This window comes from Stigmatopora argus, chromosome 22, assembly GCF_051989625.1.
Source record: "Stigmatopora argus isolate UIUO_Sarg chromosome 22, RoL_Sarg_1.0, whole genome shotgun sequence".
Classification (NCBI taxonomy): Eukaryota; Metazoa; Chordata; class Actinopteri; order Syngnathiformes; family Syngnathidae; genus Stigmatopora; species Stigmatopora argus.
In genome coordinates, this window is record NC_135408.1 from 291,656 (window position 1) to 308,339 (window position 16,684).

General features: G+C 41.5%; 1 protein-coding gene across 4 annotated transcripts in view; it reads right to left on the minus strand.

Moving 5' to 3' along the window:
* Window positions 1-16,684, minus strand: part of vps11 (VPS11 core subunit of CORVET and HOPS complexes) — a 59,065-nt gene that overhangs the window by 26,065 nt on the left and 16,316 nt on the right. For all 4 annotated transcript variants that reach the window (XM_077592542.1, XM_077592546.1, XM_077592544.1 and 1 more), the window contains exons 10-11: window positions 13,138-13,335; window positions 1,607-1,768 (exon numbers count right to left, since the gene is read on the minus strand). In XM_077592542.1, the coding sequence (XP_077448668.1) occupies window positions 1,607-1,768; window positions 13,138-13,335 (360 nt within the window). The remainder of the gene's footprint in view (window positions 1-1,606; window positions 1,769-13,137; window positions 13,336-16,684) is intronic.

Here is a 16,684-nt window from a genome sequence, read left to right on the forward strand (position 1 = left end):
GCTCAGTTCCGGAACGGATTAAGCTCGTATCTCGGGGTACCACTGTACTAGTATTTGTATTTAATCATTAAACGCTGTTTTCGGCTGGATTTGACCGAATTTGAGAGCATTTTGACCCGTTTGGCGAATGGACGAATATAGACGTTTTTTTTGCCTTATCGCGACATCATCGCGACATTTTAACGAGGAATTCACTTCCCTGGGCTCGGTTCAAATGTCCAAAATCATCCGGCCACGCGTTCGGAGAGAGTCGTGGCGAATAGGCTGTGCGTTCGCAGCCGTTCGACTTCTCCCCATCCTGTAGTCTGGTAATAAACGTATCTCCATGAAATTGTTCTCCCTCTTTCTTAACCTGCTCCTGAAGTTGTTTTACAGATCTATCAAGCTCTGCAATATATTGACCTATATACTATACTAAAGTTTTAGAAGCAGAGCTATTACCACCTCATTCCTATACACAAACAGCTAAACTGATAGCATTAACACAGGTGTATGACTTAATGCAAACAATGTTAGAATTTATACAAACGGTTGTAATGTTCGTGTGTGGGGTGTGTGTTTTCAATGTGTCACAATTTTGCCCATTATACTGCATTATTGGCAAACAAAGGGTGCCCCCTGAGAATTTGTGGGTATTCTCCAGGTACCCGTTTCCTCCCCACAAACCAAAATATGCATGTGAGGCTAGTTTAACTCTAAATTACCCCTGTCTGTGAGTGTGAGCGTGAATGTTGTCCGTCTTGTGCTTTTGATCGGCAGGCCACCGAGATATAATTAATCGATCAGATATCAAGGTGGAAAATATTTGGAAAGTTGGAATCGATTTCTGAAATTGCCAATAAGCCCTTTTCAGGGACGACAGCGACAGATTATGGCAGAAATATTTCATCATATTAAAATTTAATGAAATGCAGCAGCAAAGTCCAAATTTGAAACTTAAGGTGTGAATGAACAAACAAGCTGCTCTGCAAAATGAGGATTTTGGGAGCACTGGAAAAAACAGACACATTTGTAGATAAACTTTCGTGGTTGGGCTACTATATTGACTCATGGGAAGTCTCATGTCGCAACAAGGGGGTGTTGGGCTGAATGCAGTGCCACTAAACTATTGCGAAGGGAGGCGGATGTCCTTCACTGTACTGCATAAAAGATGCTGAGATGTTCAATGAAGGGGGTCTTTGTTCCTGTCTCACTGCTGTCCAAGTGTGCACTCTGTTCGAGCTTCAATACGTTTCTTCTCACTACCCTTCATTGCACCGGCTTGCTTAGATCCCATTGTTTTTCCCTTAATTCTGCACTGGGTAATGCAAAACAACACGTTAAAAAATGCAACCTGTACGCCCAGTGCTCGTATATATCTTTACGCGAGGAAGATGCGATAAGAAAGACAGTGCACTATTATCACAAGCAGCCTCTCACCGACTCGGCCACAAGGCTGTCTCGTATGCTCGTACTCAAATTTGTCTCGTATCTCAAGGAAAATATTTGCTCGGAATGTTCCTAGTATCTCAAATTTCTCGAATGTTGGGGCACTCGTATGCCAAGGTATTACTGTAATGTTAATCAAAAATAGCTCATAATATTAGATACTTGATGTTTTTCAGACCTCAGGGTGCTGTTCATGTGCCCAGTCTTGAAATCGCAGCTCAAGGAGTGTATCATAAACACCCTGTGGAGAATTGGGATCCACCTCAATCATGTGCTCCAAGTAGGCTTTGAGCTCCCGGGGATTATTGGCAAATATTGGAATGAATTCCTCAGAGTTGGCCTAAAATAAAAATACATATGGATGAAGACATAACAAAATGTAGACACACGCAATTTCAAATATCTGGGTCAACCAAATGACTACCGTATTTTCTCACATATAAGCCGCCTATAAGTCGTACCCTTAAAATTGCCTTAAGATCGTTGAATTTTACAATTTCTCTCGTATAAAACGCCCCCTGATTTAAAATTCTCACCTCCATATTCATGGTTTTAATAGGGAGTACAAATATGTTACTTTGAAGGGAAAATCTTAACAAAAATCAATGCACGTGGTATTTCTAAGATACTGTATGAATCCAAAGGCCCGTCTGCTGGATTGCACATTATTTGGGTCAATATCATAAGGAAGTTAATATGCCTGTCCAATATGCAAAATATCAAATTATTCAATTTGAAAAATGAAATAAGTCTGTCTTGACGACAGCCTGATGCTTTTTAATGACAGAAATTAAAATTTTCTTAGCAGAAGTTTAAGATGTTGTGGGAGCCTTATTACTTCTAAAGTAGAAATATCTCAATTCTTTTAATGGTTCATATAACTGCAATAGTTATCACTTTCAAACAAGAAATAAAAAGAAAAAAAATCAACGCGGAATTTTGTTCCTTTCTGTGTTCCGAAAGGGTGTTGCCTGCACGTAGACAAATTCAAAAACAAAGTCATGTGAGCAGTACAACCAGGAAGTGTGTCCGTAGCAGTCTGGTGTTCACCAAGTCTCTGGGTGCAACAATAGCATGAGATACACATTATGCAGGTATCATGGCTGGCATTTTAATAATTGACCACAAGACCTTCAATCAGCCCCAACAACTATTGGGATGTGCTGACATGGAAAACACTAAAAACAGATGTATCAAGGCTATTCGCGTCTAGCCAGTCAGAGCACGTTTAACTACGGTAAGATGGTGGCGCCCTGAGGGAGCAATGGGAGGCACAAGTGAGTATTTTCACGTTTTATGGAAGATAGATTTTTTTTCTTGAATTTTATTCATAGACATCAAAATAAATTTTGTTTAGTCTTTGTCACCTTGCAGTTTCATGCAAGTTTAAGCGACCTGTATCCATAACAGCAGAATGCCAAATTACAAGTCCGTAACTTGCACTTATTTAGGTCTTTTGCCGAGTAAACGCAGCTTATGGAGAAGCACCACCAATTTCGTCACACGCAGTTTCTGGGTGTGATGACAAGTAGGCTTTTTGTGTTGTTGATAATGACGACAGGGCCTATGTCCGATTATTATTATTATTAAGTTTAATTTATGCACATATAAGCTGTACCCTGGATTCAGTCATCATTTTTGAGTGACAAATATGGCTTATATGCGAAAAAATACGGTATATGCAGAATGGATTATAATATAATACTATAATATTCTACACCATGAAATAAAATACTACCTTTCAAAAGTTTTCAAAACTCAGACAATTTTGTTTTCAATGTAAAGTCACATTTTTGTTCATAAAATTAGTTGAAAAATTAATAGAAAATAGTGAAGACATTATGATAAGGTTATAAAATATTTTTTTTTTAAACTTGGTCCTTTACATTATTGGTCCCCAAATACCCATCCGCGGACCGATACCGGTCACACACATTGAACAGGTGAGTGAGTTGGGAGTGGTGACATGTCAAAACCCAGCATACTCACAGTACGCCGTCATCCTGATGTGGAAGACGGTGATTTATTTTTCATTGATTTACATACAATGCCTTTGTGTTCATATATATATCTTTGGGTTAAATCAATATCATGTAGGCCTGGGTGATGGCAAAAATTATGACGATAAAAAAATATCGGTCGATATAGATTATTATCACAATAGCTATCACATCTACTGTCTTTCAAGTTTGAAACTTCAACGTTTTATGAATAAGTAAATAAATGACTTTAGTCATTCTTCAATTATGAATGCAACTACAATAACTTTAAAAAAAGAATATGAAATATGATGATTTAAAATAGCGTTTTTGTTTTTTTGTCGTGCAATAGAAAGACAAATCCCTCGGAACACTACAAAAAGTAATCATAATAAATTTTAATAGCCATCTTTATTTTTATGAATTTGCTTTCAAAACTGCTGTGCAATAAAATAAAGAAAATAATAATGATAAAAGATATCACCATTTGGAAGCAGGCTATTTTCAGCATCACAAAAAGAAGTGTTATAGTCCTTTGGCTTTCATGCGTGAACCCCAGCTTGATTGCTAACACTGTTGCTAAATGATTTGTTCCTCACCATCTTCTTTGTCTCCTGAACGTTGGTCTGGAGATAGGGCAAAATTTAGTGATTGAATTTGGCAGTTTGAAGTAGATCGGCATCAGTCCTTTTAATCCGACCGGCCAATATTCATTCATTCATTTTCTGAACCACTTATCCTCACAAGGGTCACGCAGGGTGCTGGAGCCTATCCCAGATAACTACAGGCACCAGGCGGTGGCAACCTTGAATTATTGGCCAGCCATTCAAGGAGACGGACAACTATTCACGCACACACTCATTCCTAGGAGCAATTTAGAGAGTTCAACCAGCCCAGTCTGCATGTTATTTTCGGGATGTGGGAGGAAACCGGAGTACCCAGAGAAAACACACAAGCCCGGGGAGAAGATGCAAACTCCACACAGTGAGGACCAACCTGGGATTGAACCCTCAACCTCAGATTCTCGATTGGATTCAGGTCTGGACTTTCACATGGCCACTTGGATATTTTTATTTGCGAACATGTCCATTGCAGATTTGGCTTTATGTTATGGATCATTGTCCTGTTGGTAGATAAATCTCTGTCCCAGTCTCAGCTCCCTTGCAGACCCCAACAGGTTTTCTTCCAAAATCGTCCTGTAATTAGCTCCATTCACCTCCCAATCAATTTTAACAATCTTCCCTGTCCCTGCTGAAGAAAAGCAGGCCCAAACAATGCGGCTGCCACCACCATGTTTATGTTTGACAGTGGAGATGGTGTGTTCAGGGTGATGAACTGTGTTGCTTTACGCAAAACATCGTTTTGCATTGTGGCCAAAAAGTTTGATTTACATTTCATCTGACCAGAGCACCTTCTTCCACATGTTTAGTGTGTCTCCCAGGTGGCTTGGGACAAGATTTAAACAAGTCTTTTTATAGACATCTTTGAGAAATGGCTTCTTGCCACTCTTCCAGATTTACGGATCACAGAGGGGAATGAGATGGCCTAAAGAGATGAGGTCCTTAGACTCAGCAAGTGGTACGCTCTCAAACCCTGGCGCTGAACATTTCCATAACCAGCGAACTTATCCTGGACTTACAATAAAATAAAGCCACTCCTCCCTGTATATCAATGGCGAATGTGTGGAGCAAGTAAAGTCTTTGAAATTCATGGGGTTACATATCTCTACTGACCGCACTTGGTCAGCAAACATCACAGCACTCATCCATAAGGCACAACAGAGGTTACATTTCCTAAGAGTACTCAGGAAGAAGCAACTCAACACCAACCTGCTGGTGACCTTCTACCAGTCAGACAGCATGCTGACTTACACTGTGTCAGTGTGGCACTCAACCTGTACAGAAGCCGTCACAAAAAAACTAGAGAGGGTGATCAATACAGCTCAAAAGATCATCAGCTGCCCCCAACCTCCCGTCCACCATCTACAACTCATGGTGCCTAGGAAAGACAATAGTAAAGACAATAAAATAATAAAAGCAATAAAAACAATATAAGACAATACTGTCATCCTTTACCACTTTGCGGCATCAGTACATCATGTTTTTTATGTTAAGTATCCAAAAAGAAAATATTAATAAAAATGTCAAAATTCACGCTGAAACTCACAAGCGGAAGACAGGAGATGAAAAATAGGGGAAGTAAGGCCACCACTTTCTCTTCGGCACTGATCTGGGTGACACTCAGCGCCAAAAAAGAAGCAAAATTTCACCATAGAACAATGACGCGCCGAATAATATGGTAAAGGCAGGCAATAAGTTGCCCATGCAGCACATCATTACGGCACAACTAAATCTTCCGTGTGTTATATAAAAAAAGACTAAGTGGACATTCGGAAAACGGCAACAATATCCTTTTCCAAGGACACCGAGTAAGTGGTAACCACTAGGAATAAAAAATGAAACAGGATTATGAGGGATTTACGACGTAAATAGGGCAGAGAAGGTGGCTCAGTTAGAAGCCACTGAAGGCTTCTCAGAGGGGTGGACGTCAATAAAAGCATATTTGTAGAAAAAAAGAAACAGCAGTCACTACTCCCCATCATCGTCTTCCTCTCACAAAAGTTCCTTCTGCTGCCCCTACGGCACCTCCTGAAGATTCCATCGATGAACGAACGCCTCTCGAATCTGACTAAGAGGACTTGGACTAAAGCTGTTTTTGTTTTTTAATGAAGCAGAGAGGAGCTATTTTCATTGTGAATACTGTACTTAAAGTATATACAATTTTCTACTTAAAAGATATTTACCGTATTTACTCACATATAAGACGGCTCCGCATATAACCCTTAAATTTTCCTTAAAATTGTTGAATTTGTTACCGTATTTTCCGCACTAAAAGGCGCACCTAAGAGCCTTCAATTTTTTCAAAAGCTGACCATGCGCCTGATAATCCGGTTATACAGTGGGGCAAATAAGTATTTAGTCAACCACCGATTGTGCAAGTTGAAAAAAAACTTGGAAAAGAATAGAGAGGCCTGTTCAACATGGGTAAACCTCAACCATGAGAGACAATGTGGGGGAAAAAGGAAATCACATTGTTTGATTTTTTAAAGACTTTATTTGCAAATCATGGTGGAAAAGAAATATTCGGTCAATACCAAAAGTTCATCTCAATAATTTGTTTTGTACCCTTTATTGGCAATAACGGAGGCCAAACGTTTTCTGTAACTCTTCACAAGCTTTTCACAAACTGTTGCTGGTATTTTGGCCCATTCCTCCATGCAGATCTTCTCTAGAGCAGTGATGTTTTGGGGCTGTCGTTGGGCAACACGGACTTTCAACTCCCTCCACAGATTTTCTATAGGGTTGAGAGCTGGAGACTGGCTAGGCCACTCCAAGAAACTTGAAATGTTTCTTACGAAGCCACTCCTTTGTTGCCCTGGCTGTGTGTTTGGGATCATTGTCATGCTGAAAGACCCAGCCACGTCTCATCTTCAATGTCCTTGCTGATGGAAGGAGATTTTCACTCAAAATTTCTCGATACATGGCCCCATTCATTCTTTCCTTTACACAGACCAGTCGTCCTGATGCCTTTGCTGAAAAACAGCCCCAAAGCATGATGTTTCCACCCCCATGCTTCACGTTGGGTATGGTGTTCTTCGGATGCAATTCAGTATTCTTTCTCCTACAAACACGCGAACCTGTGTTTCTACCAAAAAGTTCTATTTTGGTTTCATCTGACCATAAGACATTCTCCCAGTCCTCTTCTGGATCATCCAAGTGCTCTACAGCGAACCGCAGACGGGCCTGGATGTATACTGGCTTCAGCAGGGGGAAACGTCTGGCAGTGCAGGATTTGAGTCCCCGGTGGCGTATTGTGTTACTGATAGTAGCCTTTGTTACTGTGGTCCCAGCTCTCTGTAGGTCATTCACTAGATCCGTCCGTGTGGTTCTGGGATTTTTGGTCACCGTTGTTGTTATCATTTTGACGCCACGGGGTGAGATCTTGCATGGAGTCCCAGATCGAGGGAGATTATCAGTGATCTTGAATTGCTCCCACAGTTGATTTCTTTACACCAAACGTTTTACCTATTGCAGATTCAGTCTCCCCAGCCTGTTGCAGGTCTACATTTTTGTCTCTGGTGTCCTTTGACAGCGCTTTGGTCTTGGCCATAGTGGAGTTTGGAGTGTGAGAGACTGAGTTGGTGGACAGCTGTCTTTTATACCGATAATGAGTTGAAACAGATGCTACTAATACAGGTAATGAGTGGAGACCTCGTTAGACCTTGTTAGAAGTTAGACCTCTTTGACAGCCAGAAATCTAGCTTGTTTGCATGTGACCAAATACTTATTTTCCACTATAATTTGGAAATAAACTTGGAAATATACTAAAGTGGTTAGTAGCACCTGAGGTATCTATAGATTCTTAGTGCAAGATAAAATGTTGCACTGCTAAGACTGAAGTAAAAGTCTGAGAACATTAATTGATATGGATCTGGCAGTGTGATGGCATTTTACATACATGATACTTAATTGAGTCTAGATTTGGTCCTCTTAGGTGCAGAACACAAGTTGAGTTTGTTGACAGCTCCTGGGAAGAAACTGTCCATGAGTCTGTTTGTTTTCGGTGGTAGCGCCTGCCAGAGGGCTGCAGTTTGAAAAGGTGAAAGCCGGAATAGTGAACAGTAATTCATCAAATTCCGCGCATAATGTAAAATCAGACTTGGCTTTTCTGGGGGGAAAAAAATCATAAAAACGTGAAACGTGGATGCTTATTGGCCTTGTCCGAAATAATAAAATAAGCGCCATGGACGGCGTAAGGTCGCATGGGGCTCGGATTTATTGGGCTGGATCCAAGATGGTGGTGCGCACGGGTGCAGCGGGTCTTTGCTCTCCAGTTTGGTGCTTTGTTTCCTCAGTCTTTTTGTTATTTACAAACATCTGCGAGCAAAACATTTTCTACAGTCTCCTGATTTTGAGCTCTTGGCAGTTCTGTGCAGGCCCTTCTATCTACCAAGGGAGCTAACGGTAGTCATTGTAATGGCTGTTTACATCCCACCGGATGCTAACGTTACCACGGCACTTAGCCTCCTGCTAGCGACTGTAAACAAACAGCAGCTTGACCACCCTGATGGAGTCCTTAATGTCGCCGGTGACTTCAAAGCATGTTTAAAGACTGTTCTGCCTAAGTTTATCCAGCATGTGAAGTGTCACACCAGAGGAGATAAAACTCTAGACCATGTTTATTCTAACATTAAACATGCTTATAGAGCTACTCACCTCCCTCGCCTCGCTGGATCCGACCATCTCTGCCTGTCCCTCACCCCCTCATACACACCACTGCGGACGCCAGGTAAGGCCACAAAAAAGAAAATAAAAATATGGCCTGAGGATGCCCTTTCTCAGCTGCAGGACTGTTTTTCCCGCACCATTTGGGAACTTTATTAACACCACAACCTCCAGGACTACACAGACACTGTACTTTCCTATATCAAAAACTGTAAATAAAGGTATCTGGGGTTTTCCTAACCAAAAACCCTGGATGACCAGTGAGACACAGGCACTCATTAAATGCCATAACACCGCCTTCAGGTCAGGGGACAAGTTACAATACAGCGCTGCCAGAGCAGACCTGAAGAGAGGCATTAAAAAGGCCAAGGTAGCATATACAAGGAAAATTGAGGAGCACTTCACAGAAAATAACCCAAAGAAGATGTGGCAGGGAATAACGATACATTACCAATTACAATGACAATAATAAGGTGTCAGTTGACACAGATGTCTTACTAGCAGAGGAACTGAACCATTTCTTTGCCTGCTTTAAGACTGACAAATCGGATTCAGTCTCAACACATCCACCACCTTGCAGCAGTACACTGAAGCTTCAGGAACACGAAGTGAGACAGGTACTGCGGACTGTGAACACCAGGAAGGCTGCTGGCCCTGATGGAGTGCCTGGGAAGGTGCTCAAAGCCTGTGCTGACCAGTTGACTGGGGTTCTCACAAATATTTTCAATTGTTCCCTGCAACAATCCATCATCCCCTCCTGCCTGAAATCTGCCACCATTATCCCTGTCCCTAAAAAGCCAACCATTGACAGCCTGAATGATTACAGGCCTGTTGCACTTACGCCTGTGATCATGAAGTGCTTTGAAAAGTTGGTCGCCCTCCATATCAGGGACACAATCCTTCCCTCAGTTGTCCTTCACTAGTTTGCTTATAGAGCAAACAGGTCCACTGAGGACACCATCGCCATAGCTCTACACACAGCACTGAGCCACCTGGAGCACCAGGGGAACACCTTCAACACTATAATACTGGACATTCTGGCTGACAAACTCTCCCACCTTGGACTATCCTTTTCCATCTGCTGCTGGATTAATAACTTCTTAACCCACAATCAACAAACTCTTAGACTTGGTCCCCACCTCTCTTCCTCCATTACACTGAGCACTGGCTCCCCTCAAGGTCGTGTACTGAGTCCTCTTCTATACTCCCAGTACACATACGACTGTACACTGACCCACCACTCTAACTCCATCATCAAATTTGCCGATGACACCACTGTGGTCGGACTCATCTCAGGGGGGGATGAGTCTGCCTACAGAGAGGAGGTCAACAAACTGTCTTCGTGGTGTTTGGTGAACAATCTCACACTAAACACCAAAAAAACTAAAGAAATAATCCTGGACTTTCGCAAACGGAACACAAATCTGGCCTCCACCCTCATTAGTGGAGTATGCGTAGACAGGGTACAGTCCTTCAAATTCCTGGGGGTCCACGTCACAGACATGGTCTCCTGGTCTACCAACACCACAGTAGTGGTGAAGAAGGCCCAGAAGCGACTTCATTTTCTGAGGGTACTAAGGAGGAACAACTTGGACACTAAGCTTCTGGTAATCTTCTATAGAGCCACTGTGGAGAGCATCCTGGCATACTACATTAGTGTGGTACGCTGGAAGCACGGCAGCAGACAGAAAAGCCATGCCGTGAGTGATCAACACCGCCCAGAAGATCATCAGCTGCTCTCTGCCCTCACTGGATGACATTGCCAGCCCTCGCTACCTCAGCAGAGCCAGCCGAGAACATTGTTAGGGACCCTACCACCCTGGTCACAACCTGTTTCAGCTGCTGCCCCCCTGATCTTGCATTAGCACAACACACAATCCCTTCTGTGCAATAACAATGCAATATCTTGGATTGTGCAATATTTTAGAATTACCTTGCCCGGACGTGACTTTTTAAAAATTACTTATTTGTTTTTACTGGGATAAACACACTTTGTGGAGTAGCATCACCAGTTTCATTATACTCAGCTGTGTATAATGACAATAAAGGATTTTGTTTTGATTGATTGATAAAAATCCACCCTCACAGCAGCTCCCGGACACTCAGAAACCTCGATTTTCAGATAAAAATGATGCCAATGCCTGCTGCCAGCCATTTTTTTCTGCAGTGCTGAGTCCTCTGTCTTCCAACATTTTCCTAGTGTCAAGCGGAAGACAGGGGAGTGGTTTCCGCTTGCGAGTTTCAGCGTGGATTTTCACATTTTTATGAACTTTTTTTCCTTGAAAAGCCACGTCTGATTTTACATTATGCGCAGAATTTGATGAATTACTGTTCACTATTCCGGCTTACACCTTTTCAAACTGCTGACCTCTAGCAGGCGCTACCACCAAAAACAAACAGACTCATGGACAGTTTCTTCCCAGGAGCCGTCACCATACTCAACTTGAGTTCTGCATCTAAGAGGACCAAATCTAGACTCAATTAAGTACCATGTATGTAAAATGCCATCACACTGCCAGAGCCATATCAATTATGAATGTTCTCAGACTTTTACTTCAGTCTTAGCAGTGCAAAATTCTATCTTGCACTAAAAATCTATAGATACCTCAGCTGCTGCTAACCACTTTAGTCACTATTTTACCACCTCAGTTTGATTTTTAAAGAATTTATTTCCAAATTACAGTGGAAAATAAGTATTTGGTCACCTAACACAAGCACGATTTCTGGCTGTCCAAGAGGTCTAACTTCTAACGAGGTCTCCACTTGTTACCTGTATTAATAGCATCTGTTTTAACTCATTATCCATATAAAAGACACCTGTCCACCACCTCAGTCTCTTACACTCCAAACTCCACTATGGCCAAGACCAAAGAGCTGTCAAAGGACACCAGAGACAAAATTGTACACCTGCACCAGGCTGGGAAGGCTGGATCTGCAAGTGGTAAAACGCTTGGTGTAAAGAAATCAACTGTGGGAGCAATTATTAGAAAATGGAAGACATACAAGACCACTGATAACCTCCCTCGATCTGGGGCTCCATGCAAGATCTCACCCCGTGGCGTCAAAATGATAACAAGAACGGTGAGGAAAAATCCCAGAACCACACGGGGGGACCTGGTGAATGGCCTACAGAGAGCTGGGAACACAGTAACAAAGGCTACTATTAGTAACACAATGCGCCGCCAGGGACTCAAATCCTGCACTGCCAGACGTGTCCCCCTGCTGAAGCCAGTACACATCCAGGCCCGTCTGTGGTCCGCTAGAGAGCATTTGGATGATCCAGAAGAGGACTGGGAGAATGACTTATGGTCAGATGAAACCAAAATAGAAACTTTTTAGTAGAAACACAGGTTAACGTGTTTGAGGAGAAAGAATACTGAATTGTATCTGAAGAACACATACACACTGTGAACTATGTGGGTGGAAACATCATGCTATGGGGCTGTTTTCTCTGCAAAGGGACCAGGACGACTGATCTGTGTGAAGGAAGGAATGAATGGGGCCATGTATCGAGAGATTTTGAGTGAAAATCTCCTTCCATCAGCGAGGACATTGAAGATGAGACGTGGCTGGATCTTTCAGCATGACAATGATCCCAAACACACAGCCAGGGCAACAAAGGAGTGGCTTCGTAAGAAGCATTTCAATGTCCTGGAGTGGCCTAGCCAGTCTCCAGATCTCAACCCTATAGAAAATCTGTGGAGGGAGTTGAAAGTCCGTGTTGCCCAACGACAGCCCCAAAACATCACTGCTCTAGAGGAGATCTGCATGGAGGAATGGGCCAAAATACCAGCAACAGTGTGTGAAAAGCTTGTGAAGAGTTACAGAAAACGTTTGGCCTCCGTTATTGCCAACAAAGCGTACATAAAGTATTGAGATGAACTTTACTACCTTAGGTATTGACCAAATACTTATTGTTTACCATGATTTGCAAATAAATTATTTAAAAATCAAACAATGTGATTTTCTGTGTTTTTTTCCACATTCTCTCATGGTTGATGTTTACCCATGTTGACAACTACAGGCCTCTCTAATCTTTTCAAGTAGGATAACTTGCACAATTGGTGGTTGATTAAATACTTATTTGCCCCACTGTAACAGTCCCCACCAAACCAATCCAGTTCATTAACAACCACTTTTGGGGTGATTCTTTTTTTACATATGACCATATGAAAACAACAGCTAGAGTGCAAAAATCTACGATGCTCTAATTGCTCAAAAGTGAGCATTTTTAGGCAAAATGCAAATTTTAAATCAATATAAATAATCTATTAATAAATAGAATTCATGAACAAAAGTGACTTTTCCTGGAAAGCACAAAATTGTCTGGCTGAGCCAAAACATTTGAATAATAGTGTATCTTCCGTATGAAGCATTTGACCTCTTTAGTTGTTATCCATTACAAAGTTATCGGAAGAGGAAGACCCTGGCGACTGGTCACCAACCTTAAGCAGGTTCTTCTCGAAGTGACTGTCAGTTCCAGCAGTGTCGCCACTCGGATGATAGTTGGTGCATAAACCCTTTAACAGCAGTGTTGTACCTTCAGGAATATGATGCATTAAAGTCTTGCCATAACGCTTCATGTTGCTTTCAGCTTGTTCAAAAGGAAGGCGTCCAATGTAGCGCAACCCTTCCTCATAGTTCTGGGTTTGAGGAGAAAGTATTTTTTAATATTTATGCAGGAACAGATTACAAATACAATGTAAAATCATGTGGTTCTTATAAAGTGTGTAGTAAAAATAAATAAATAAGAAATTTGTGTTTCACCCATATGGAAAATATGAATGCACTGTTCCAAATACTTTCTCACTTGGAGAAATTTTTCAATGTAACCATTTGGAAACATTAGCTCTGTTGAATGCCACCAAGTTGTTGAATCACTGATACTACTATCTGAGCGTCCTTGTCCTTGTACAAAACCATATTTGTACAAAAAATTAACACTTCCCATCACCATATTTTCCCTGTGCGCCAAAAACCCCTGCTGACAAGATAACAGCTCTCGAATTTGACAAAGAGGATTTACCTGACTTGGAACAACTTATTTTTTTATATATACATTCTATTTAAATATGAATACATTACAGTACAATAATCCCTCGAATATCGCGGCATCAACAAATTGCGGATCCACTACATTGCAGATTTTTTTCAGAAATGCGAGCCCCGTGCAACCTTACGCTGTGGCACTTATTTGAATTTAAAACTTGCTCGGCAAATAGGAAGGCAGAGAGCATCAGCGAAGGGGGAGTATTTTTTAGAATTGCGAACCCCGGGTGACATTACGGTGGTAGTTTAATTTCCGGGCCAGTCGGTTGACGATTCAACGGCCGGGGTTTCGGTGGCCCATATCCGCGGCGTCGTCGGGGTTTCGGTGGACTATACCCGCGGCGTCGGCCAGGGCTTCGGCGGTCTGTGCCCGCGGCGTCTTCCGGAGCTTTGGCGGCCCGTGCCCACAGCGTTGGTCGGAGCTTCGGCAGCCCCTACCTGTGGTGAGCAAGGTCTGCCCCGGAACAGGCAACGACAAGTTTTTGGGAAGAGGATGCCGGACATTTTTATTCGAAAAACAAACTGCAAATTTCAGGCTTCACACGGAGCGCATATGTGGGGATGCTGCTGGCTGGCTCCATAGAAAAGCCAGCCTTAATCAACAAGTTCGACCATCCTTATGGTTTAAAAAACAAGAACAAAGCCTATGTTTTGACAGATTTGTTTATAAGAGAATGGTGTTTTTTTAAGTTGTTTTGATACCTAACATGTTTAGTCAGGGGAGTACAGTAATCCTGCGAATATCGCGGACAATGGACCCATGGCCACAAGAACACAAAGGACTTGGACTAAAACTCCCATTTTCCTTTTTTTAAAAATTTTATTTATATCAAGCGGAGAGGAACTATTTTCACTATGAGTACAGAATTTAAAGTAGTTACATTTTTCAATATATACATTATATTTAGATGTTAATACAGTAATACCTCGACATACGAGTGCCCCGACATACGAGGAATTTGAGATATGAGTAAAATTCCAAGCAAATATTTACCTTGAGATACGAGACAAATTTTGAGATACGAGCATTTGAGACAGCCAGTTGGCCAGGCCGCGAAAGGCGGTACTCGGTCATTTGGTCGCCGGTCTTATGGTCGCCGGTCTTTTGGTCGCCCGGAAGGTTATTGATAATTACCATTTAAATCGTTGCTCAAATTCCCTAAATACAAACTGCGAATTATTATTTAGTTATACTTAATGCACTATTAATTATTAGGCTAAAGAAAAGCTCCAAATTTCCCGTACTTTTATTGTGTTTTGTTGGAGAACTTGTTAAGACCCTGACTGACGTCCCTTCCTAAGGGGACAACTCATGTACATACAAACTCTTATACACTCACACGTCCGCTCAGTGAAACTGCTCAGGGCCATTGTTGGCTTTTATTGATGCGTAGACCGTGTTGTTTTACCTTGTTTTGTCGCCAGTCTTTTGGTCGCCCGGTGTTTGGGTCCGGGCGACCAAAAGACCGGCGACCAAAAGACGGCGACCAAACGAGCGCACACGGCGAAAGGCTACTTATAATTTCACCGCACTGTCTCTCAGGCCGCATCTCCCTCGTGCAAATATCTCTACGAGCACTGGTAGGAGCGTTAAATTGTTTCCGTTTTTTTTCCGCATTAGTCAGTGCAGAATTAAGGGAAACACAATGGATCCAAAGCAATCCGGTGCAATGAAGGGTAGTGCGAAGAAAAGGCGTATGATGACAATAGATATTAAGCACGGAATAATCAAAAAACATGAGTAGTATACGCGTGACTGAGGTGGCTCATCAATACATATGGAGAAGCAGAAAGTTTGGCCCGAAAGCTGCGGTGGAACACATGAATCTCTTTGCCTTGGTCATGGCACAAGAAGGTTTAATTTTAGTGTAACGTAAGATTAAAGCTTTTTTAAAGGTGTTTATAGGAAGCCAAGTTCATTTCAGTTAAATTTCAAGTTTATGTTACGTTACGAGCGCATTTGTCAAGTGACTCAAGATATGAAAAAGTTACGAAATCCCCCTAAAAGTAAATGCATTTCCTTATCTGTTATTTTATTTTGAAAATATTGTCGCCGATGCATTGATTCTCAGTTTAGAGGCCTCACTACCCTCTGCTGGGCTCTCATTTCATCGCATATAATTGCGTAATGCTTCATATCAACTGAATTTACTCGCATATAAGCCGCATTCGTCGGACAAAAAAAATGATGACTGAATTGAGGGTACGGCTTATATGCGCATAAATAGAAAACATGCACGAAACTGCACAGTGACAAATATGAAACACCATAACAACGATGACGCCATGACACAAGACAATGGGGCCGATACGGTCATTTATTTCAAAATGGAGAAAAGATAAACAGATAAAACACTAAACAAAATTTATTTTGATGTCTATGAATGTATTCAAGGAAAAAAAATGTATATCTTGCATAAAACGTGAAAAAATTCACTTGGACCTGTCACTGTTCGCCCAGGGGGGTCGCCATCTTACATAGGGGCGCGGCCATCTTACCTAGGGCGCCACCGTTTTACCTAGTTAAACATGCTCTGACTGGCCAGACGCGAGTAGCCTTGACTTTGAAATAAAACAAAATTCCACTTTGATTTTTATTTTTTTTATTTCTTGGTCGGAACTGACAACTATTGCAGTAATATGAACAATCGAAAGAATCAAGACATTTCGACATTAGAAGCAAATTGGTCGGCACAACATATTAAACTTCTGGTAAAAAAATTGAAATTTCTGTCATTAAAAAGCATCAGGTTCTCATCAAGATAGTTATTTCTTTTTTCAAATTGAATAATTTGATATTTTGCATTTACAAAGATAGGCACACACAATGTTAAAACCAACCATATGTATACATATATACTATATATATATATTATACATACACATATATACATAATACATACATATATATACATATATATACATATATATACACATACATAT